Here is a 26,590-nt window from a genome sequence, read left to right as displayed (position 1 = left end):
CAGCAAGGGATTCTTCCTACGTAAAGAATCTATAGAATTTTTAACATTAACAGGGAGTAATTTAAATCTTAGAAAGTGATACACAGGAGTAAATTAATAATACTTTCCTATTCAGTAATTGATAGGCTTTGTCTAAATGATCAAGAGTCTGGTCTGTTTATAGGCTTCCTCACAAACGCAGTGGGCTGCGTGCCTCACAAACGGTGGATGGTGCAGTTACGATGTTTTGGTTCCTTGTCCGTGGAACTTGCTTCCATTATTATAAGATTTCCTGAATCTAGATTTTTCTTTCTCAAAAGAAAAAGAGGAAACAAATGTATAACTTGGGATAATTTTATTCCGACTTGATTCGTTATCATCAAATCTTTTACTGTGAGATATTTCCAAATATTTGAAAGAGAAGAGGGCACACTGAGGAGACAGGCTTGATGACAAAAGCCAACACAATGAGAAGAGGAGAAGAGAAAAACAGAAATAAACCTGGATCACTGGTGAAGAGCCTGAGGTACTGAACTAACAAATGCTGTGGAAACATTCTGCCCCCAGACTTCTTGCAAAGTGTGTTAATAACGTCCTTAGACTGTAAGTCATTCTGAATGGAATTTTCTGTTATTTGCTTCCAAAAAATCCTGATATACTGATTGGGATTTATTTTCTCCCAGTCTCCTTTTTGGTTTGTTTTTGGTCTTTGCACGTTATATCTGACCTGAATAGCCTGTCTTGCTTGGGAAGACCTTTCCTACCCTGAGATTATAAAAAAAAGTTCTCCTAAATGTTTTTTCCAGAATTTTTATGTAATTTTAGTTTTTATAATTATATTTTTACTCCATCTGGAATTTCTTCTCCCAATAATGGTATAATATAATCTTTTTTAGATAGAAAGCCAAATACAGCATGTCAATATCCTTTTCCCATTGAAAGAAAACGTCCTATCTTATATGAAGATCTCATGTACAACTGAACCTGTTCTTAGCTTGTTCCACTGATCTATTTTCTCAGTTCCCACATTACTGTCACATTGGTTTGATCACAGAACATTTACAACAGTTTTCAGATCTCCCTGTGCCATTCTCCCCTTCCCCTGAATTCTGTGGCAGCTCCAACATATTTAATACTGACTGTAGCAATGATCACCATCACAGCTACCAACATGAACTCATAATGAGCACTACATGTTTTTAACTCTACAAAGTCAATACTATTATTGCCCTCATCAACGAAACTAAGGATTAGAAAAGTTACATGTGTATATTGTCTAAGACAAGGTAGCTACTTAAAGTGTTGGAGCCGAGATTCAAATCAAGGGATCCGAGTCTAAAGCCAGTGATCTTAACCACTAAGCTGTATCATCACCATTAAAATGACTATAAAGCTTCTTGGTGTAAAATTTAAAATCACTGTGCCTGGTTTTTAAAAACCATATCTCTCACTTAGACTATCAATGGAATGATAACACATTTATATATTAATTTGGGAAGAAGTAATATTTTTACTTAATGTCTTCCCACCTAAAAACACGTTATCACTTTTCTATTTATTCAACTCTTGCTCCAATAACGTTTATAGTTTTCTTCATATAGCTTTTGATTCTATATAATTACATTTATTTTTAGACATTTTATAGTTTTGGTTGCCATTATGAGTAGGATATATTTTTCCATTTCCCATTCTAAAAGCTAAATGTCACCATGTAATTAATATAAAGACATATTATTAGTATGAAAACTAAGATAAAATTAGTTCCCTTGGATATTCTATGTACACAATAACAAATACATTATTTAGGACAACTGTAATATGACTTGATTTATTATCTTTAAACAAATTAAGTCTATCTCAAATTAAATACACTGCTCTCACCATGCAGATGTTTTCTGTTATATTACACTGAATTTGGGTTGTCATCAGTTGGATGTCATAACTTTGGATTGTTGGAGAATTTATTAATATAGTTTGAATTCTGACTTAATATGCATTTTGAGAAATACATAAAAATATCTAACTTTGCGTATTTTTATTGGAACCCCATAATGTTAAATGCAAACCTAGATACTTCTTTATATATTAAATTAAAAATTTACACTTTGAAAAGAATAAACACAATCCAATAATCTTCTTTAATAACGAGATGAATTAAACATCAAGATCACAAGAATATCATATAAATTTCAGAAAGTTTAAAGGAACTTTCTGCAGTTATATTACTGGTAGATTTTGAAGAGTAAAAGGACATTTGATTATCCTCTACATGACATGCCACATATTTATAAATGCTGTACTTAGAAACAATATTTATATATACAACTCTGAAAAGCTTTATTACTAGATTGCCTTCAAAGATGCTGTTTATAAACAAACTCTCAAAAGTTGAAAGCAAAGATTGAATGCCTCATAGAAGACAATTTGGTGGAATGTCTTATAATAAGGAAGAAGCATATGTGCGTCAATGAGCTTACCTTTCTCACCATGCAGCTGACAAGCAGCTCTTTGATTGCTTTACTATTATGATGCAACTTTGGATACAATAAAGGCTACATTATTGCTCTATCATTTGTCAAGCTGTATAGAAAATTCTGAGTCAATGGATGCCACCTGTACGATATTTTCATTACCTGCTTATAAAGCAACTGCTCGTTTTCTCTAGCATAACAGAAAAGAACATCTGTAAGAATTTTTCTCACATTTTCTTGTTGGAAAAACTGCATTTCAGGAAACCTGAAAAAAGAAAACACAGGATTGAAATCGGCTAGCACAATTCCAAGAATTACCCTCAAATTCTCATCTCTGAGAGGTGCCATGGGCAGCTTTTGGTTTTAGTACAAGTCTGTATTTGCCAGGCAACTTATGCCATAGGTGGGACTCATGTGTTAAAGAAAAAAGGGTGAGAAAAAGGGAAACTACTGGATACCCTTCAACATCTAAATATTTCAAATGTCTTCATATGTAAATGTCATCATATGCATGATGAATACAACAGTTTTTAAGCAAAACAAATTATAGCCTGTGCATTTGGTGTGGGGACTGCTCTGTTTTACCCCATTTGGTATACTGTGATTTTGTAAGTACCAACTTTGTGAAAAAAAATCATTATCCTATTTTTTTGGATGCAAATACCATGATTTAAATTATTATACATGACCACACCATTCATTTTATCTGATTAAAACACAGACTTCAAATGGACTGAGTTAGTCAGTATTGCTTAAATGATCTCTGGATCAAAAATTCTACCAGGTGCTTTGAGGTAATGTGAAATACAAAAGGGCAAGAGTATCCACCTGAAAGGAGCTTAAATAGCTGTTTATAATGCAAGAATTCACGACTGCAACAACCCAAAGAGCAAATACAGAGCAGTGCAATACACAGTGAATATACAGTCGACCCTGTGGATTCCTGGGTTTCGAATCTGCAGACTCAACCAACCGTAGATCAAAGATGTCTGGGGAAAAAAAATTCCAGAAAGTTCCAAAAAGCAAAACTTGCATTTGCCAGCATGCCAGCCACTATTTACATGGCATTTACATTGTAGTAGGTATTATAAGAAATCTAGAGATGATTTAAAGTATATGAGAGGATATGCATAGATTATATGAGAATATTACTCCATTTTATACAAGAGAGTTAAGCATCCATGGACTTTGGTATCTGTGGGAGTCCTGGAACTAATCTCCTATGAATACCAAGAGACGAGCCTATAAGGGAAGAAGGAATGTCATCTAGAAATAAGCAGCAAATGGGTTCAATCACAAAAGGTTTGAACAAGAATTTTTAGGAGAGGAGGAACATGGAACATCTGTGGGAAAGGTAACCAAATCAGAAGGAAAGCTATGAAGACATAGAAGGCAAAGAGTATTCCAAATGCAGAGCACTGTATGGTATTAGTAATGCAAAAGGAAAGTATCAATACTTCTGTGAAGTACTGCCACTTGGCAGCAGGGCAACAGGACAGAAGAAAAGGTGGGAGGTGTAGAAAAGAGCTTTGAATGCAGTATTTACAACTGAGGAAAAGCAACAGAGTGACTCTACATTTCTGAATAGGGAAGTACCAAAGAAGACAGTATTTGAGTAACTCTAAGTAGGATTAAGCCTGCAGGAGGAGAGACTGCAGGAAGGAGATAAGAGGACATTATACTGAGGTGAAATGGAAAAATCACAAACCTGAGAAGAAAAGCCGAAGTTCAGATCCCTGTTGCATAATTGCTGGCTGTGCGACCTTGAGTAAATGGCTGCTTAATGGCCTCATCTATAAGTAGCGATAATAATACTGATCTTGTGATGAAGATGAAATAATGTGAAAGCACCAAGAACAGCGCCTGGCAGCAGACGTTCAGGAAGAGAAGTGATTGCTAGTCTCTGAGTACTGGTACTTTAGGTGATGAAGATGTGAATGAGGTCGCATTGGAACTAGAAAACACGAGAATATGTAGTAAATACGCAAGAGGCTGAAAAGGAGGAGCGCCTGGAGCACGGAGGCACGCGGCATCACGGAAACAGAAAAAACTCCTTCGTTAGTCTCGTAAAGGCAGCAATGGTTATTTTATTCATATTCTGATGGTTCACTGCTTCCTATCTCTGGCAACCTCTGCTCTTTTCTGCTTCCTTCTGATCCTCTTCGGGCACCCTGTGAGAGTGAGAACTTTCTCTCCAGTTCAGGCGGTTTGTGAAGCATCTCTTTCCTGCGCCTAATTTTTATAATAAATTACAGCCTGTTTCATCTTCATCTGTTCATTTGACTTTTGCTTGAAATTCCCTTGGATGTACAATTTGTCCCCAGACACAGGTATCTGACCTGTTCTCTACCAACAAGGAAGCCTCTCCTTTGAGGGGCCGGTAATCAACAGTCCATGGGTCTGAACAATGTTATCTCAAGTCCATGCTTGAGATGGATGGCCCTCCAGACAGCCATCCAGATTAATGTGATGGCCCCCCAGGCAGCCCAGACTGAAGCTCAGGAGTCTGACTAGGCACAAGTGACCATAGCTCCTAAAGAGGAGAGAAATTACCTGAAAGCAGATTCAGAGCAAGAATAATAACTATATCTTAGAAGCCAAAGAAGTTCCAGAAAGGTGTCAAATGCACTGAAGCAGGAAAGAAACAGAAAAACTTGTTAAATGACTTATTTGGGACAAAAGAAAGCTGCTAAAACCTTTAGATAGTCAAATATCCCAAATTAGAGTAATCAGGATGAAAGATAGGTAAGTAGTTAATAAAATGCTGGAAAGAAATTTCTTGGGAAAACTTAGTCACTAAAGTAAAAACAGAGTAACCCTTCTGAGACAAAACTGTTCCCCCTCCTTCCTCATCAGATGACTTAAATCTAGCCCTGTCGTGAAGTAGGCTTCCTGTCCCAGGATCTGGACAGATCACACGGATGCGTGATTTTGTGTGTCCCCTTCCATAACTATGCTTTGGAAACTGTCTATGAACACTGGCACCACCAAATTCCCTACAGTCACTGCAATCTGAATGGACTATGGGAGAAAGTACTAAAACCTACAACATTCACTTTGTAACAAATATCCATGAACTATATAAAGTAAGAATTTAATACCTTACTACTAAAAATGTAAATTATATTACATATCAATTCATAGTTTCATTTAAATGCATACTAACCACTCACAAGACTAAAAACTAGAGATCTATAAGAATCAAATTGCAGGTAGATAATTTAAATTACCCACTTTTAGCAAATACCCAATCAACTGAAAACGCCTATTAGGCAGACAGAGCATATCTATGTGATAGCACACCATCCACAATTCTAGTCTACAATGCTGAAGTGTCAATTTAGGAAGTTTCAGGATATCCTCTTTTTTAGAAAAGTGTGAGGTGCTCTCTAAATTCTGATGAAGAATCCATAGCATCAAACAAGTAACATGGGAAAGATTTCAGAAGAGTTCCAAAAAAGAAACAAAAGTTTATGCTATTTTCAGAAGCTGGAAAAAGAGATGACATTCAGAGAAGTTATAAGGTGAAAGAGTCCAGTTCAGAAGGTAACAGGTAAGGAGAACGGAAGCAGAGAGATTAATACCTGCTCCAGTATATCTGGGTAGTTAAGCAGGTTAGCAGTACTTCCCAACTGCTTTGCTAAACAGTGTGTCAGAGATACGCATTGAAGTAAAATTCCATGAGTTTAAAGTTACACGGAAGAACCTAGGTCATAAGGTTGATGAATATACCTGAATAATAACATATTTGCTACAACAAATACTTGGTTTCGTATTAACAGGCTTCAAGTAAGAAGGCATTCCATCTATAGGAATCAGAAATAAAAGGGAGAAAAGTAGTGAGTAGATTCTCTAGGAATAGTGACAAGCAGCTTTGATGATAGGTTTTAAGTTTCAAAATAGCTTTCCTAACATCTGGTGTTGATTCAGGGCAGGTAATCTGAACAGTAGTCTAACCCGAATATCACTGGAAAGGCAAATCTGGTTTTGAGACAATAACAAAAATCACAGAAGACAGACCGAGGCTGAAGTCAACAACTGTGAAGATTTTGAAAAATCAATAGTGACTCTACAGTTTCATGCAAAAAAGAGAAATGGTAGTATATTCATTAAAGATGAGATAGAGAAAAAAAAACTTAGGATTGAAACTAGAGACATTTATGATTCACTCAAGCCAAACTATCTGATAGGAAAGTAAAAGGAGAAAAGAATCACAATAAATGGGAACTGAAGAGAAATTCTAAATTATTATTAGAAAATGAAAGTCAAGAGAACTAATTCCTGCATTTGGCCAGAAATGAAAGTGGAGATGAAAAACAGGTGAGGATGAAACTCTGATAGAGATAAAAAGCAAAGAGAAATTAATATTAAAGTATTCCATGATGTGATTTAGACTAATACCATCGAACATTTTTACCTGATGGAAAAAAAGGTGATAATTCAGTTTTTTGTTTTTTGTTTTTGCGGTATGCGGGCCCTCTCACTGTTGTGGCCTCTCCCGTTGCGGAGCACAGGCTCTGGAAGCGCAGGCTCAGCGGCCATGACTCACGGGCCCAGCCCCGCGTCATGTGGGATCTTCCCGGATCGGGGCACGAACCCGTGTTCCCTGCATCGGCAGGCGGACTCTCAACCACTGCGCCACCAGGGAAGCCCGATAATTCAGTTTTAACTTAATAGATCAATATTTAAAATGCAGGAGTTTCTCTCTCAAGATGTGTGCAGGTATTAAATAGACAAATTTTACATAGTGCAAACTAACATCAAGAGATATAAAAGTCTGCTGTGTGAGTTTTGGTTTGTATCTTGAAATAACCCCACATTCGTAGGCAGTATAGTTTTCAACTTAAGTTTAAAAAAAATCTTTCATTATCTAAAATCTTTCATACATAATCTTTTCATTATAAATTCCAGCATCTATAAAGAGACAATAGTAGACTGAATTTCAGTATAGCTATCGCCCAGCTTCATCATTAATCAGTTCTTTTTTTTTTTTTTACATATCCTCCTCTCTCAGTGTTGCATTTTGAAGCAAACCTGAGACATCACTACACCCATAATATTGCAGTGTGTATTTCTAAAACATAAAGACTCTCTAAAAACATAACCATAGCACCACTTTAACACTATAACTAATAAAAATAATCCATTTATTAAATCAAATATACAATCAATGTTCAAATTTCCCTAAATATTTTTCAGTTTGTTTCAATCAAGATCCAAGAATTTACACTGCAACTTGTTGATATATCTCTTAAGAGTTTTTTACTACATAGACGTGCCCCTCCCTCCCTCCCTTCCTTCCTTCCTCTCTCCCTCTCCCTCTCTCTCTTACAATGTATTTGTTAAAGAAACCAGGCTCTTTTCCCTGTAGAAACTTCCCACATTCTGAATTTTACTTATTGTTCCTCCATTTTGTTATGTAACACATTCCTCTCCTCCCCACCGCGCCCCACCCCCCACCTCCACACCCCCGCCCCTACTGTATTTCCTATAATCTGGTAGGTAGGTCTAGAGACTTCATCAGGTTCAGGTTCAACTTTCAACAAAAACCTTCATGGGTGGCATGGTGGCTTTAGTACATGTTCACGAATTCTTTGGCACTCCTCCCATACAAAGGTGGAGGAGCCTAACTTCCTTCCCTCTGCAGATGTGCTGTCCTCAGTGATGAGCTTCTCACAAAGGGAAGACAGTACAAGTGATGCTGCGACACAGCTTCTGTCTGCCTCTCCGTCTGGACACATCGTGGAACCCAGACGCTGTGCTGCTAGAAGTCAAGCAGCTACAGGAGAGGCCGTGGGGAGGTGTTCCAGCCACAGCTCCAGAGGTCTCTGCTGAGAGCCGGCTTCAACAGCCAGGCAGGAAAGTGAACAACACATCTTCCAATGATTCCAGTCCTTAACCTTCAAGCTGGCCTGGCCAACACCATGTGGAACAGAGACAACCTGCCTGCTCAGCCCTACCCAAGTTGGAGATTCATCAACAAAATTAATTCTGCTGTTCTTTTAAGCTTTGGGGTGGTTTACAATGCAGCAATAGCTAACGGGTACAGATGGTACTGTGTACTTCCATCAGGAGGCATACATTTTTAGCTTCTCTTTCTGTGATGATCGATGATCATTGCCTAGATGTATTAATTCATTAGAGGTGGTAAGATGGCAAGACTACAACTTTATCCTTTTTCCTTTCATTATTATCTAAAATACATATATAAAGAAAAATTTACCCTTGTCAATTTTTAGTCATCCTGAAGTACAGATCACTATAATTTTGAAAAACATAGTTGGTTTCCATTATATTTACTCATGGATGCTTGTGGACATCTAAGCTCTATGAATGATAAATGACACTAATTCTGTCACGAAAATAGGTTATGATAACTGGACTATTCTATTTGCCTTTTGGATATCTATCTTCCCATGCAACTGCAGCATATGGGAACAAGTCAGGAGGTGAGGGACGGAGTACAGCTAAACAACAACGTCAAACCCAGTAACCAGGAACCCAGGTGCCTGATGGGAGCTAACTGGAAAGACGCAGAAACTTCACACAGGGCTGTGGTCGCTCATAACACAGACAGAGGATGAAGGGAAGCTAGGCAAATATCTGGGGTGTCTATGATGGAGAGTTCCTCAGACAACAAAGAGACAAAAAGAACATTTCCTAAGCAAGAAAAGGGTTAAGAAAAGAGTGAAATGACAAAGGGCTTTGTCACTGCATAATAGTACATAATTAGGTAATTAGAAGTATTAAAACAGACAAAGCACTGGGCCCAGCTGAATTACTGAAGATGCAAGTATTCAATAAGATGCCCCAAGGGAAAAAATAAAACCCTTGGGGAAGGTTTATAGTCAAGCAGGAGGACAGAGCAGCACAGGAGGGCTTGAAGGAACAATAATTGATGTTACGTCGGTACTTTAAAACCAGAACTTCACTACCAGCATCCATCTAAAATTTAAAATGAGCGGATGAAAACTCCCTAGAATACTATTAAACACCAAAATAACTATAATACCTTTCTCTGGTTTGTTGTTTTATTAAAGAAAAACTGGAAAAAAAATCAAGCAAAAACCACAGAGGAGCAATTTGATATAAAATGAACGGAGGCACACTACGTATTTTTTATTCCTGTCCTCCCTACTTTGGTTGATGATTTCACCATCCCCCCTATTCAACCAAATCTGCTTTCTCCTCATTCCAGGTACACAGCAGGACTGAACTTCCCAGCATCCTCTTCAGTGAGCTGTGGCCACTGGGATGGGAGTGGCCATGACATGTGACCACAAAATTCACATTTCCCCCAGCCCCCATCAGGCCCCATCCACGTTTCCCCTTCCAGCTGGACAGAATGGAAAAGGTCATCTGGGAAACTTGGGAAGCTACATATGGACTGTGGTGGTTTTAAAAATACATCTGCCAATTCTTTAACACACTGCCCTTCCTCCGTGGATTGTTTGCTTTAGGGGAAGAACCCTCTGGAGAAAAGACACTTAAGCAGCGCCATGGCGAGACCCACATGGAGAGGAACCCACAGGGGTCCTCCAGCCCTCATTAGGCCTCCACACGACGGCAGCTCCAGCTGACACCTGACTGCAAGCTCAAGAGAGACCCCTGAGCCAGGACCACAGCTGCTCCCAAACTCCTGATCTCCAGCAACTATGAAATACAATACATGATTATAGTTCCAAGTGATTACATTTTGGTTGATGTATTATGCAGCAAATAGATGATGAAAAGAGGTTTTGATACCTGAAACTGGGCTGTTTTTAAAAAAAACAATAAAATATGTGGTAGAGGTGTCTATAGGACTGGACAGGAGTTGGAAGGACCTTGCATAGACCTCACTGAAAGACTAAAGGATCTGAAAGAGATGATTAGCCAGACAGCCCACGAGGCTGCCAGTGAGGGCGTAAATCAAAGTGAGGAAAACATCACAAGAAAAGTGGAGAGAAAAGATTCCTTATTATGTACTGACAACACAGCAGCCTCTAGTTATTTGGAATACTGAAAATGTACCTAATACACTGGGTGATCTAGCCAAGGAGACTGTCCAGGCAGTGCTGAAGGTGCTGCCTGGTGTTGCTTGTTATTTACAGTAGAATGGAAAATGAGGAAAGTGGAAGAACTGCTCAACGCAGAGGCGCTGGGACTTGCTGGGCTTGAAAATACAACCTTTTCTCCTTCTCATCCTCTCTAGTCACAAATGAAGCATTAAGACACTGCTTCTGGGCAAAGATCGAATATAAGACACAGTCAGAAAAACAAGGTCCAAAGATGAAACCAAGGGTGTGAATGTAAAATACTTTGTTAAGATCTCAGAAAGCTCTAAAGCAGTGCATCAGAGAACCCTCCTGTCAAACAAGACACCCTGATGCCCTGGAAAGATCTAAAAATCATGCCCCAAAGAGCCCTCGGCAGCCAGAGGTCGGGGACGCTGGTTAACACCCCACTGCGTGGGACAGCCTCTCACAACAAAGAATTAATTGGTCCAAAAGGTCAATACTCCCAAGGGTGAGAAACTCTACATTAGAACATATGAACCCAGAGGGCAGAAACAGTAGCTATGTATGGAATCTCTAGAACTTTCTGAGTAAGATTTGAGATAACACTCATGCCTTCATGTCCTGTGTGCTCCACAGAGTGATCTGCAGACACAAAGTATTTGATAAATGTTTCTAGAACTGAGAAAGCGTTAAATTCAGGCAAACTAGATTAACATAAAACGTTACAGATCTGTGGAAAGACCTGGGGTCCCAGGTGTTATTTCCATTTCAGCCGTTAACAAGTTGTATTTTCTTAAGTCATTCTTTCTGAGCTTCAACTTTACGCGTTTGCAAAATAAAAGGACTTAAGTAGATGACTACCAATGACACAAATGCCTATTATGGATGCCTGGTACTGGGGAATATGAAAGATATAAAACAGAAAAACTAAGTACTTAAGAAAATCTAGGCGAGAAAGTAGACATTTTACAGATATTTTTAAAAGGAAGATAATTACAATAAAATACGCAGGGTCTACAGAAGAACAGAAGACACACTATTTTCCTTATCAGGATCCTCAACTTCTGGAATAGTAGCTGCTACATAGTAATTTCTCAAGTAGCATTTGTTGAATGAGTAAATAAATCTACAAACCTACAAATAAACAAACCAACAAAAAATGAGAATGAAATCATGAACTCAAGGACTGGAGGTGAAAAGGCAAAGCATAACAAAGGCCAGACCACAGTTCGGCTACCTTTGTTTTTTGCAACTAATGAATACATAAGCAACATATAGTTTTCACAGGCCATAAACTGGAGGTGAACAGAAAGAAAGTAGAAATCTGTTGTGATGACAAGGGTGTGATCCAGCCCAAGAGGATAGCAGGAAAGTCTCCAAGAGCCTAACAGGGAAGGTGGGAATTTGAAATCGCCATACAGGTGAGAAGACAAAGCAGAAGGGTTAGGATGACAGGAAATATCAAAGAATGATAGGACAGGGCAGTTGGGGCTGGACTTTCAGGGAGTGGTATCTGTCACCATCCAAATAGAGGTTTTCATCCAAGGTTCTTTCTAGCTCTCCAATGCCCTGAGTTACATAGCAAGCCCTCTACCCCACTGCCTCTCTGTCTCAAATTAAAAAAAAAAAAAATCTTTTTACTGATACCATAAAGGTGAAAAATTAAAAAAAAAAAAGGTAGATAGAAATATGCACTTTAAGTGCAAGGCTTTGTCACACTGAAAATACAGACTTTATTTTGCACTTTTTCAGCAATTAAGAAAAAATTTTAAAGCAATTGAAAGCATTTACTCTTGAAGTACTTAAGTAGTGTCAATTCCAAATGTGTGAAAGTTCCGAAAATACTGTTACCCTACTGAACAGGATAGGCCAACTAGGAATGTTTCAGGATGAGGCATTACTTTGCCACCCACCAGACTTTACTTTTTAACCTTCTCATAATCAATATGTGAACCCACAACTATAAATAGTGCTAAAAAACTCTGGCTTAATTTACAAGGAGGACCTCAAAAGTAAAAATTCTTCTGGTCAGCTGCTCAGAGTGATGTAACTCTGCTGCCACGACATGGACCGCTGCTCCCAAATCCCACAGACAGGGAGTGCCAGGATGCTAATCAAAGCACCACGACTGCAGCAAATACACCTATATTTTCACTCAAATACTATAAAATTTTTTTAAAGTTTAAAAATATCCCATAAATTGGGACAAATGTGTGGTAAGAATCTGCATGCTTAAATGGAACAGAAATGAGAAAAATACACGTCAAAATCATGAGCAGTACAGGAAAATACATATTTCTAAATATATATATGCAACCATGAGAATCCAATATTTTATTTTTACCTTAAGTGTTGTCAAATGAGGAAGGACTACAGGCCATTTGACAGAAGAATTGTTTCTTGTGTTCCTGAAAATTTGTTTCTCCCCCTCTTTAATATTTAGGAAACACACACACAGGTTGCCGACAACTCATAGAGAGCGGCTTGTGTTGTAGTTTTCACTTCCGTGGCTGTGAACAAGTGCATATGCGAAGGCTGGTCGTGAACGCACAAGCATGTACTGTGCCTGCATCAAATAAAATCACAACACAACACCAAGTACAGCCACTCATTCGTGTGTGCCTGCAGTCCACCTCGAGGAGACTGAAAATATAAATACAAGCTGCTATTTTGGTGTGATCACACGAACGTGGCAGCTTGTGTGGGTTTTTTTCTCTGTAACATTTTAACACTGGGCAGATTGTCTGCATTAACACACACCAAAATCAATTCTGCTCCGAAATTGCTTGTAAAAATCTTCTTTCCCTGAGAAATTTGGTTTTTATTTAAGTAAAAAAAAAAACAAGGGGCTTGGAGGAAACTGTGTAAAAGATACCAACATTTAGGGTATCTTAACTTTGTAAAGTGTGACAATCAATGCTGGACGAGGGAACAGGCAGTACTTCTCCCAAAAATGGGAACTGTGCAGAAGATGGACTTTAAATAAGAAAAAGAAAGAAAAAAAAAAAAAAACAAACCCAACAACTTTGTAAAATCACTTTTGTATATTATTAACATAGAAAACATTTTCAAACTAGTCTAATTTCAAGCTGCCCACTACAATATAACACTAAATTTGATCAAAAACTCAGATAAGACTTGTACACTATAAAAATTCATGGAGGTTTCTTAAGGGCAGAGAAAGGAAACAAAAGCAAATACTGGGCAGAGGTCATATCTAAAAGTTCACTATGAATAAAAAATAAAATGCAGACATTCCTATCATATACTGCATAATAATATAACAACAACGAATTATTTACACAGCACTGTTCAGTAGAACCTCCTATGATGATAGGAATGTCCGATATCTGTGCTGGCCTCTAAAGTAGCCATTAGCACTTGAGATGTGGCCTCTGAAGACATATTTTATCTTATTTAATCCAAATTAATTTCAACTTAAATAGCCACATGTGCCTGGTGGCTACCAAACTGGACAGCACACATCTGTGGTTTTTTTTTCTTTTAATTTTTGAATTTTATTTTATACAGCAGGTTCTTATTAGTCATCAATTTTATACACATCAGTGTATACATGTCAATCCCAATCGCCCAATTAAGCACACCACTACCACCACCACCACCACCACTTTCCCCCCTTGTTTTCCATACATTTGTTCTCTACATCTGTGTCTCAATTCCTGCGCTGCAAACCGGTTCATCTGTACCATTCTTCTAGGTTCCACATATACGTGTTAATATACGATAGTTGTTTTTCTCTTTCTGACTTACTTCACTCTGTATGACAGTCTCTAGATACATCAACGTCACAACAAATGACCCAATTTCGTTCCTTTTTAGGGCTAAGTAATATTCCATTGTATATATGGGCCACATCTGCTTTATCCATTCATCTGTCAATGGGCATTTAGGTTGCTTCCATGACCTGGCTATTGTAAATAGTGCTGCAATGAACATTGGGGTGCATGTGTCTTTTTGATTTATGGTTTTCTCTGGTTTTCTCTGGGATTGCTGGATCCCCTGGAAATTCTGTTTTTAGTTTTTTAAGGAACCTCCATACTGTTCTCCATAGTGGCTGTATCAATTTACATTCCCACCAACAGTGCAAGAGGGTTCCGTTTTCTCCACACCCTCTCCAGCGTTTGTTGTTTGTGGATTTTCTAATGATGCCTATTCTAACTGGTGTGAGGTGATACCTCATTGCAGTTTTGATTTGCATTTCTCTAATAATTAGTGATGTTGAGCAGCTCTTCATGTGCGTCTTGGCCATCTGTATGTCTTCTTTGGAGAAATGTCTATTTAGGTCTTCTGCCCATTTCTGGATTGGGTTGTTTGTTTTTTTAACATTGAGCTGCATGAGTTGTTTATATATTTTGGAGATTAATCCTTTGTCCACTGATTCATTTGCAAATATTTTCTCCCATTCTAAGGGTTGCCTTTTCGTCTTCTTTATGGTTTCCTTTGTTGTGCAAAAGCTTTTAAGTTTCATTAGGTCCCATTTGTTTATTTTCATTTTTATTTCCATTACTCTAGGAGGTGGATCAAAAATGATCTTGCTGTGATTTATGTCAGAGTGTTCTTCCTATGTTTTCCTCTAACAGTTTTATAGTGTCCACTCTTACACTTCGGTCTCTAATCCATTTTGAGTTTATTTTTGTGTATGGTGTTAGGGAGTGTTCTAATTTCATTCTTTTACATGTAGCTGTCCAGTTTTCCCAGCACCACTTATTGAAGAGACTGTCTTTTCTCCATTGTATATCCTTGCCTCCTTTGTCATAGATTAGTTGGCCATAGGTGCGTGGGTTTATCTCTGGGCTTTCTATCTTGTTCCGTTGATCTATGTTTCTGTTTTTGTGCCAGTACCATATTGTCTTGATTACTGCAGATTTGTAGTATAGTCTGAAGTCAGGGAGTCTGATTCCTCCAGCTCCGTGTTTTTCCCTCAAGACTGCTTTGGCTACTCGGGGTCTTTTATGTCTCCATACAAACTTCAAGATGTTTTGTTCTAGTTCTGTAAAAAATGCCATTGGTAATTTGACAGGGATTGCACTGAATCTGTAAACTCCTTTGGGTAGTATAGTCATTTTCACAATATTGATTCTCCAATCCAAGAACATGGTATATCTCTCCATCTGTTGGTATCATCTTCAATTTCTTTCATCAGTGTCTTATAGTTTTCTGCATACAGGTCTTTTGTCTCCCTAGGTAGGTTTATTCCTAGGTATTTTATTCCTTTTTTTGCAATGGTAAATGGGAGTGTTTCCTTAATTTCTCTTTCAGATTTTTCATCATTAGTGTATAGGAATGCAAGAGATTTCTGTGCATTAATTTTGTATCCTGCAACTTTACCAAATTCATTGATTAGCTCTAGTAGTTTTCTGGTGGCATCTTTAGGATTCTCTATGTACAGTATCATATCATCTGCAAAGAGTGACAGTTTCACTTCTTCTTTTCCAATTTGTATTCCTTTTATTTCTTTTTCTTCTCTCATTGCCGTGGCTAGGACTTCCAAAACTGTGTTGAATAATAGTGGTGAAAGTAGACATCCTTGTCTTGTTCCTGATCTTAGAGGAAATGCTTTCAGTTTTTCACCACTGAGAATGATGTTTGTCATATATGGCCTTTATTATGTTGAGGTAGGCTCCCTCTATGCCCACTTTCTGGAGAGATTTTATCATAAATGGGTGTTGAATTTTGTCAAAAGCTTTTTCTGCATCTATTGATATGATCATATGGTTTTTATTCTTCAGTTTGCTAATATGGTATATCACATTGATTGATTTGTGTATATTGAAGAATCCTTGCATCCCTGGGATAAATCCCACTTGATCATGGTTTATGATCCTTGTAATGTATTGTTGGATTCTGTGTGCTAGTATTCTGTTGAGGATTTTTGCATCTATATTCATCAGTGATAATGGTCTGTAATTTTCTTTTTTTGTAGTATCTTTGTCTGGTTTTGGTATCAGGGTGATGGTGACCTCATAGAATGAGTTTGGGAGTGTTCCTTCCTCTGTAATTTCTTGGAAGACTTTGAGAAGGATGGTTGTTAGCTCTTCTCTAAATGTTTGATAGAATTCACCTGTGAAGACATCTGGTCCTGGACTTTTGTTGGAAGATTTTTAATCACAGTTTCAACTTCACTACTTGTGACTGGTCTGTTCATATTTTCTATTTCTTCCTGGTTCAGTCTTGGAAGGTTATACCTTTCTAAGAATTTGTCCATTTCTTCCAGGTTGTCCATTTTATTGGCATAGAGTTGCTTGTAGTAGTCTCTTAGGATGCTTTGGATTTCTGCGGTGTCTGCTGTAAATCCTCCTTTTTCATTTCTAATTTTATTGATTTGAGTCCTCTCCCTCTTTTTCTTGATGAGTCTGGCTAATGGTTTATCAATTTTGTTTATCTTCTCAAAGAACCAGCTTTTAGTTTTATTGATCTTTGCTATCGTTTTCTTTGTTTCTATTTCATTTATTTTTTCTCTGATCTTTATGATTTCTTTCCTTCTGCTAACTTTGGGTTTTGTTTGTTCTTCTTTCTCTACTTCCTTTAGGTATAAGGTTAGATTGTTTATTTGAGATTTTTCTTGTATCTTGAGGTAGGCTTGTATAGCTATAAACTTCCCTCTTAGAACTGCTTTTGCTGCATCCCATAGGCTTTGGAACATTGTGTTTTCATTGTCACTTGTCTCTAGGTATTTTTTGATTTCCTCTTTGATTTCTTCAGTGATCTCTTGGTCATTTAGTAACGTATTTTTTAGCCTCCATGTGTTTGTGGTTTTTACGTATTTTTCCCCATAATTCATTTCTAATCTCAGAGCGTTGTGGTCGGAAAATATGCTTGATATGATTTCAATTTTCTTAAATTTACTGAGGCTTGATTTATGACCCAAGATGTGATTTATCCTGGAGAATGTTCCATGTGCACTTGAGAGGAAAGTGTAATCTGCTGTTTTTGGATGGAATGTCCTATAAATATCAATTAAATCTATCTGGTCTATTGTATCATTTATAGCTTCTGTTTCCTTATTTATTTTCATTTTGGATGATCTGTCCACTGGTGTAAGTAAGGTATTAAAGTCCCCCACTATTACTGTGTTACTGTCGATTTCCTCTTTCATAGCTGTTAGCAGTTGCCTTATGTATTGAGGTGCTCCTTTGTTCAGTGCATATATATTTATAACTGTTATATCTTCTTCTTGGATTGATCCGTTGATCGTTATGTAGTGTCCTTCCTTGTCTCTTGTAACATTCTTTATTTTAAAGTCTATTTTATCTGATATGAGTATTGCTACTCCAGCTTTCTTTTGGTTTCCATTTGCATAGAATATCTTTTTCCATCCCCTCACTTTCAGTCTGTATGTGTCCCTAGGTCTGAAGTGGGTCTCTTGTGGACAGCATATATATGGGTCTTTTTTTGTATCCATTCAGCAAGCCTGTGTCTTTTGGTTGGTTAAACGTCCTTAAATTCAGGTTTAAGGTAATTATGGATACGTATGTTCCTATGACCATTGTCTTAATTGTTTTGGGTTTGTTTTTGTAGATCCTTTTCTTCTCTTGTGTTTCCCACTTAGAGAAGTTCCTTTAGCACTTGTTGTAGAGCTGGTTTGGTGGTGCTGAATTCTCTTAGCTTTTGCTTGCCTGTAAAGCTTCTGATGTCTCCAACGAATCTGAATAAGATCCTTGCAGGGCAGAGTAATCTCGGTTGTAGGTTCTTCCCTTTCATCACTTTAAGTATATCATGTCACTCCCTTCTGGCCTGTAGAGTTTCTGCTGAGAAATCAGCTGTTAACCTTACGGGAGTTCCCTTGTATGTTATTTGTCGTTTTTCCCTTGCTGCTTTCAATAATTTTTCTTTGTCTTTAATTTTTACTCGTTTGATTACTATGTGTCTTGGCGTGTTTCTCCTTGGGTTTATCCTGTATGGGACTCTCTGTGTTTCCTGGACTTGGGTGGCTATTTCCTTTCCAACTTCCAAGGGAAGTTTTCGACTATAATCTCTTCAAATATTTTCTCAGGTCCTTTCTGTCTCTCTTCTCCTTCTGGGACCCCTATAAGGCGAATGTTGTTGCATTTAATGTTGTCCCAGAGGTCTCTTAGGCTGTCTTCATTTATTTTCACTCTTTTTTCTTTATTCTGTTCCGCAGCAGTGAATTCCACCATTCTGTCTTCCAGGTCACTTATCTGTTCTTCTGCCTCAGTTATTCTGCTATTGATTCCTTCTAGTGTAGTTTTCGTTCTCAATCTTTGCCTCCATTCTTTTTCCGAGGTCCTGGTTCATCTTCACTATCATTATTCTGAATTCTTTTTATGGAAGGTTGCCTATCTCCACTTCATTTAGTTGTTTTACTGGGGTTTCATCTTGTTCCTTCATCTGGTACATAGCCCTCTGCCTTTTCATCTTGTCTATCTTTCTGTGAATGTGGTTTTTGTTCCACAGGCTGCAGGATTGTAGGTCTTGCTTCTGCTGTCTGCCCTCTGGTGGATGAGGCTATCTAAGAGGCTTGTGCAAGTTTCCTGATGAGAGGGACTGGTGGTGGGTAGAGCTGGCTGTTGCTCTGGTGGGCAGAGCTCAGTAATACTTTAATCCGCTTGTCTGCTGATGGGTGGGGCTGGGTTCCCTCCCTGTTGGTTGTTTGGCCTGAGGCAACCCAACACTGGAGCCTACCTGGGCTCATTGGTGGGGCTAATGACAGACTCTGGGAGGGCTCATGCCAAGGAGTACTTCCCAGAACTTCTGCTGCCAGTGTCCTTGTTCCCATGGTGACCAACAGCCACACCCCGCCTCTGCAGGAGACCCTCCAACGCTAGCAGGTAGGTCTGGTTCAGTCTCCCCTGGGGTCACTGCTCCTTCCCCTGGGTCCCGATGCACACGCTACTTTGTGTGTGCCCTCCAAGAGTGAAGTCTCTGTTTTCCCCCAGTCCTGTCAAAGTTCTGCAGTCAAATCCCACTAGCCTTCAAAGTCTGATTCTCTAGGAATTCCTCCTCCCGTTGCCGGACCCTCAGGTTGGGAAGCATGACGTGGGGCTCAGAACCTTCACTCCAGTGGGTGGCCTTCTGTGGTATAAGAGTTCTCCAGTTTGTGAGTCGCCCACCTAGCAGTTATGGGATTTGATTTTGCTGTGATTGTGCCCTTCCTTTCATCTCATTGTGGCTTCTCCTTTGTCTTTCGATGTGGGGTATCTTTTTTGGTGAGTTCCAGTGTCTTCCTGTCGATGACTGTCCAGCAGCTAGTTGTGATTCTGGGGTTCTCGCAAGAAAGAGTGAGCGCACATCCTTCTACTCTGCCATCTTGGGTCCTTCTTTTTTTATTTTTTAACAGAAAAAAAAAAAGGCGTGGAAAAATGCTCTACATTCGGAATTTTTACGTCTGTGGTTTTAAAGAGAACATTTTATCAATTATAAATGAATCCACAAAATATCAAATGACAAGATAAAAAAAAATTTGAGGAAAGAAAGTTTGCTGAAATAGATTACGTCTACAGCTTGGCCCATATGGGAAATATAAATGAAAGGGAGCATCAAATGAGAAAGCTGGATCATTAAAGATTTAACCATGTCATGGAGATTCAAGTGGGACAGAGCAGAATGAACTATGAGTGAGCTGCCTGAACTGCCAACCCTAAGGACCCTACAATAACCAGAAACATGAAAGACCAGAAACTGAAGACAACGACCAGGAAACCTGACAGGCAGTGAGATCGACTGTTAAACACAGGTACCATTACAATAATAAAAGTAAGTTAAAGAATTTTAATCATTTAATTCAGGAAAGAGGGAGAACGCATTGGAAGAAAAGCCGGGCCATAGCTTATAAATATGTTCGGCAATAGCTTATAAATATGTTACTTTGCAAATGATGTTGTAGACACTATAAATATACTTTTAGAATAGACCTTGATTGACCAAATAACAGACTTCTTTGGTATCTAACACGGAAATGATCTTTTATTCTGAACTCAATATTTCCCATCATTTTAAATAATACTGAATTTCATTTAATGTTACAGCCTTTGAAGCATGGCAAAATTGGTTCAGAATGGACGATTCAAGTTCTGAATTCGAAATGCTGTAAATTGGAAGCTACTTGATTTACCTTTTGATTTTCAGCTGTTTCTTTTTCATTCAGTAATAAAAATGAGGATAGTAACAACCTCATTGGGTTGAGGTAAGGAACAATTAATTGAAATGAATACAAAACCCTCTGAGGCAGAAAAGAGTTAGTAGAAGAAAAGAATATTAAAATTAGTTGAAAGAGGAGATGATATTTAATACAGTGACATATTCAGATCAAATACATTCAATAATGATGGCAACAACACAGCTCACGAGACGAAATTATCTTGTTTAAACTCAGACTAGAAGGCTGACAATAGTATTTTTTTAAGTGTGTTTATGTTTCTGAAGAGTGAAAATGTTAGAGACTGTTATTACTAAAATTGAACAATACCGATCATCAGTGATAAGATTCACCATCAAAGAGCATTTATTAATAAGCATAACCCTGATTCTGCACAGTGTGACAGAAGTAAGATTTGGTCCATGCCCTCCAGGGCTTACCATTAGGTCTGAAAGATGAGACCTGGGCTGATACCAGAGCTCCTGTGCGTACTCTTTCCATCATATTTTGCACTGTAACTTTTTTTAGGTCTGCTTTCTCTATTAGACTTTGAGCTTCTTAAGGGCCCGTGCCATATTTGTCTTGGCATCTGCAGTGCCAAGGAGATTAATATAAATGTATCGAATACATTGGCAGGTCTAAATAAATATAAGACGAAATCAACTTAAGTAATATTATCACAGAGTTATTAAGAAAATGCCACTGGAACACAGAATCGGCACAATTGATTTCCAGTTGCAAAGACTGGAACACGCGTCATGAACAGGGTGGTGATGAACTCAGGCCTTGAAGGATGAGCTGTCAGGACTCCAACAGGGAGCAGTAGGGGGAAGTGTAATTCCAGCAGAGGAGCAGCTGAGGAATGCAAATGGAAAGCAAAAGCCTGTGCAGGAAACAATGCCAGAGCACTGGTCTAAAAGGGAATTCTGGAGGGACGTCAGGTTTCTGGTTCTTCATATAAGTAGCTTGGACATCGCTACTCTATCCTAACAACAAGTAAAAAGCTGAGCAGACTGAAAAATCAACAGCTCTTCTTGGATTCCTAAGAGAGGCGAGGACACATGGCAAACTGCTGTCCCCAAAATTGGAGAGACAGACACACAAATACAGGGAGCCACACTTACCAGAACAAAGACTCACAAGCAAAACCCCTGGCAGGAACCAGTGCTGGGGAAGGAAAACCTGAACTGTAATTGACAGATTGCTAGAAGCTCACTGGACAGCTCTGAGAGTTCAAAAACTCCAGGAAAACCCCATCACAGGGAGGCCCACACAATATTGTGAGAGTTACTTCCAGGAGCTTGACCAGGTTCCCACAGTAAGTATCAGAGGAAAATCCCCTCAGCTTCCAACAGGTGAAGGGGTAAAGGGGGCAATCTGAATAGAGCACTCTGCTCGTCTTAACAAGGCCTGCCTGCAAGGAAAACTAGTTAACCAGAGCCTAACCTGCTGGGATACCATCAGATCCTAACTGACCTGGGGAAAGGCAAATACCCAACTCCAACCCCCTCTGCCATCCTGTCCCATCTAAGTGGGTAGGGAGACCTGAGAAACACTTGTGAAGGGCACAGTCCAGAGGCACATCCCTAAAAGACTGGTGGTAAGTCTAAAGAACACTTCCCCTCTCCCCTCACCTTATCACCACATTACTAACGACCTATTTACAGCAGTTCCTTCAGCCAGTACAAATGTCTGGCTATCATAAAACAACAACAACAACAAACTTTACAAGGCATACCAAAAAGCAAAAAACAAACAAACGATTTGAAGAGACAGAGCAAACATCAGAACCAAAGAAAGCAGGGATGTTGGAATTAGGGAATCAGGAATTTAAAACAAGTATGATTAACATGCTCAGGGCTCTAGTGGATAAAGTAGATAGCATGCAAGAACAGACAGGCAATGTAAGCCAAGGATGGAAATCCTAAGAAAGCACCAAAAAGAAATTCTAGACATACAAAAACACTGTAAGAGAAATGAAGAACGCCTTTAATGGGCTCCTTAGTAGACTGGACACAGCTGAGAAAAGAATCTGCACCAGAGGATATCTCAATAGAATCCTCAACAACTGAAAATCAAAGAGAACAAAGACAAAAAAATAGAACAGAACATCCAAAGACTGTGGGACAACCATAAAAGGTGTAACATACACATCATAGAAATATCGGAAGAAGAGAGAGAAAAAGGAACAGGAGAAATATTTGAAATAATAACTGAGAAATTCCCCAAATTAATGTCAGCTACCAAACCACAGAACCAGGAAGCTCAGAGACTACCAAGGAATATAAACGCCAAAAGAATGACACCTAGGTATATCATTTGCAAACTGCTGAAAATCAAAGATAAAGTCCTCAAAGGGGGGGGGGGGTGGAACATCTTTTCTATATAGGAATAAGGAACTACATCCAACTTCTCCTCATGAACCATGCAAGACAGAAGAACATGAACTGAAATATTTAAAGTGTTGAAAGGGAAGAAACCCACCAACCTGGAATTCTGTATCCCACAAAATTACCCTTCAAAAGTGAAGGAGAAATAACGACTTTCTCAGATAATCAAAAATTGTGAGAATCTGTCAGTAGACTTGCCTTACCAGAAATTATTTTAAAAGTTCTTTAGAAAAAAGGAAAATAATTTCTGACTCTGATCTACATAAAGGAAGAGTGTAAGAAGGAATAAAGGTAAAATAAAAACTTTCTTTTTTCTTGCTCTTAACTGATATAACAGATAACAATTTGTTTAAAATAGTAATACCAACAATACATTCAATTATGCATGCCTGTGTGTATGTATACATATGGATACATATGCTTACATATGCTTATGTATAAGTGAAATGAATGACAGAAATCATACAAGGGACACAGCACGGAGGAATTAGAATTATTTTGCTATTATAAGGCACTGACACTATCTTTGAAGTGGTAGAGTGTAATTTGAAAGTGGGTTTGCTGAAATGTATATTGCAAAGTCCCAGGTAACTACTAAGACAAAAAGTAAAAGAAGTATAACCAACATGCTGAGAAAGGAGAGAAAATGGAATAATCTAAGGTGCTCAATTAAAACTATGAAAGGTAGGAAAAGAGTAGAAGACAAAAGTAGGAATAAAGAACAAGGTAATGAATAGAAAACAGTAACAAATATGACAGATAATAATCCAACTATATCAGTAATCACTTTGAACATCAATGTAGACCACCTAAATGCACCAATTAAAAGACAGACATTGTCAGAGTGGATCAAAAAAACAAGACCCAACTATACGTTGCCTTTAAGAAACCACTTTAAATAGAACAACATATGTAGATTAAAAGTAAATAGTTGGAGAACAACATACCATGCTAACACTAGTTAAAAGATAAGAAAGGACACTGCATAATGATGAAGGGATCAATTCTCCAAGAAGGCATACAACCCTTAGCAGGTATGCACCTAGTAACAGAGCATCACACTATGCAAGGCAAAACCCGATGAAACTGCAAAGAGAAATAAAAGAATCCACTATCACGGTTGGCAACTTCAACACCCCTCTATCAGAAACAGGCCTGGCAGGCAGAAAACCAGTAAGGACCGAGTTGAACTCAGCAACGTCATCAATCAACTGGATCTAACTGACATCTACAGACCACTTTATCCAACAACAGCAGGGTACACATTCTCCTCCAGCTCACACAGAATGCTGACAGAGATAGATCCCATTCTGAACCATAAAACACACTTTAACAAATTTGACAGAAGAGACATCATACAGTGTCTGCCCTCAGACCACAATGAAATTAAATGAGAAATCAATAACAGAAAGGTAACTGGAAAGCCCTAAAAGGGAACTGTGTGTGTGTTCGGGAGTCTAGGTTAAGTACATCTTCTGCAAACCACAAAGAGTCGCAGAAGGTCTTAGATTAGGCAAGTAGGAGCATGACTAGAAATGTGCTTCGGGAAAACAAGGCTATAACACGTGGGTTGGACTGGAAGAGAAAGTTAATAGATCCAAGGAAAACAGTTAAACAAGAAAGAAACTCCAGGTAAGAGGTAAAAAGGACTCAAAACAGACCAGTAACAATGGAATAGAACCGCAGAATGTGAGGAAGCTACAAATAATGACACCTAATTTGTATTTTAAAATATAAAATGTATGTCCTCACCTCATCTACTCCCATCTTCATCTTCAGTCTGTCACCGACACCACTGAACTTGGGACACAGCAACCAACTCCTGGTGACCCTCCCAGCTTCCGTGCTCACGTCCACCTTCACCCCACTGCGCGGCAGCCAGAATTCTCTTCTCAGATCTCATTCCCCTGCTCAGTACCCTCCAAGTGGGACCAAACCCAAACCCCTCACTGTGGTCGGCAGGACCACCCATCAGGCCTCCCTACTGTGATCACCCGCCTGCAGCCACCGTGGCCTCCCTTCAGTTCCTCTGAACCCTCAGCCCACTTTCACTGAGGACTGTCCCCCCTGCCTGGAATGGGCTTCCCCTACATCTTCACATGGCTGGCTTTTTAAAATGTGTTACTTATGGGGCTTCCCTGGTGGCACAGTGGTTGAGAATCTGCCTGCCGATGCAGGGGACAGGGGTTGGAGCCCTGGTCTGGGAGGATCCCACGTGCCGCGGAGCAACTGGGCCCGTGAACCACAACTACTGAGCCTGCGCATCTGGAGCCTGTGCTCCGCAACAAGAGAGGCCGCGACAGTGAGAGGCCTGCGCATCACGATGAAGAGTGGCCCCCACTCGCCACAACTAGAGAAAGCCCTCACACAGAAACGAAGACCCAACACAGCCAAAAATAAAATAAATAAAAAAATTTAAAATGTGTCACTTCTCAGCTCAAATGTCTTCTCAGAGATGCTGTTGCCGATGACTGTTCTTAAAGCAGCCACCCGTCTAGCTGTCCTATTATCCTGCTTGATTTCTTCACAGTAATCACCACCCTCTACCATTACCCTCTTTATCTAGACGGGCACATTGTCTCACTCCCCAGCAACCCACATTGCTGTGATGTACATCCTGTGATGGCAGGACCTTGTCTGTCTTACTCACCACCTGTTCCCTCACCACCCTGTTCCCCCAGGGAGAGGACAGGCCTGAAACAGAGTAGACATTCAGTAAAATATAAACTCAAAGAACACCAAATTCTCTCACAGATGCTAGTGAACGCGTAACACCGTGTAACATTCACTGAGCTGTGCATCTCCCTTTCTTCTCCTGTTGCTTTATGAGCTGCTGTACTGACTGGATTGAAAACCATGCATTTGAGATAACATAGTGCCTTCTAAAGAGGGTGTATCGGGACCTCCCTGGCGGTCCAGTGGTTAAGACTCCGTGCTTTCAATGCAGGGGGTATGGATTTGATCCCTGGTCAGGGAACTAGGATCCTATGTGCCACATGTCCAAAATGTAAATAAATGAAATTTGTTAAAAATAAATAAATAAAGAGGGTGTATTGCCTAAAGCAGTAAAATTATTTAAGCTATTCATCTTTTATGATTAGGCAATTTGGTGGCTTTAAAATAAGACGGACATCCTTACCCTACAAGCTAAGTTACTTGCCCCCAAATTTATATACAGATGGCAAGGAGAGACTTCCTCTAAATGTAGGGGAGAGCCATTGGGAGAGCCTTCTGGGGAAGCAGGTCTGCAACCTCCCCCTCCCAGGCTATGAACTATAGGCCTCCTAGCAGCCTTCCCTGCATCTTGGGTTTGTCAACTTAACTAAAATGCACCAGTGAAGACAAATCATAAGGGGGAAAAAAATAGCCATGTATGTATGTTACACACATACGCACATATGTATTTGTAAGAAAAATACATAAAAAATATAAAACCAAATAGTTACGAGAATACAGCTTTTGAGAAATAACATTTTCTCACACAGCAAAGCAGAAATGTGGGAGCTAAGGAACCAAAATGATGAAGAGGCTCCCAATGCCACTTCTTGATTGGTTTGGCCATCCAACTTTTTTTCTTTGCTGTTCTCTTTTTTTCCTATTTCTTTTGGCCAATCTGGCCCATGTGGCCGCTAG

General features: G+C 39.1%; 1 protein-coding gene across 1 annotated transcript in view; it reads right to left on the bottom strand.

Annotated features, from left to right (window-relative positions):
• The window catches only part of TBC1D5 (TBC1 domain family member 5), a 343,310-nt gene that overhangs the window by 226,486 nt on the left and 90,234 nt on the right, over nt 1-26,590 (bottom strand). The window contains exon 7 of the mRNA XM_065876432.1: nt 2,613-2,715. Coding sequence (XP_065732504.1) covers nt 2,613-2,715 — 103 coding nt within the window. The remainder of the gene's footprint in view (nt 1-2,612; nt 2,716-26,590) is intronic.

This window comes from Phocoena phocoena, chromosome 4 (assembly GCF_963924675.1).
Source record: "Phocoena phocoena chromosome 4, mPhoPho1.1, whole genome shotgun sequence".
Taxonomy (NCBI): domain Eukaryota; kingdom Metazoa; phylum Chordata; class Mammalia; order Artiodactyla; family Phocoenidae; genus Phocoena; species Phocoena phocoena.
This window is presented reverse-complemented; position numbering and strand designations above follow the sequence as displayed.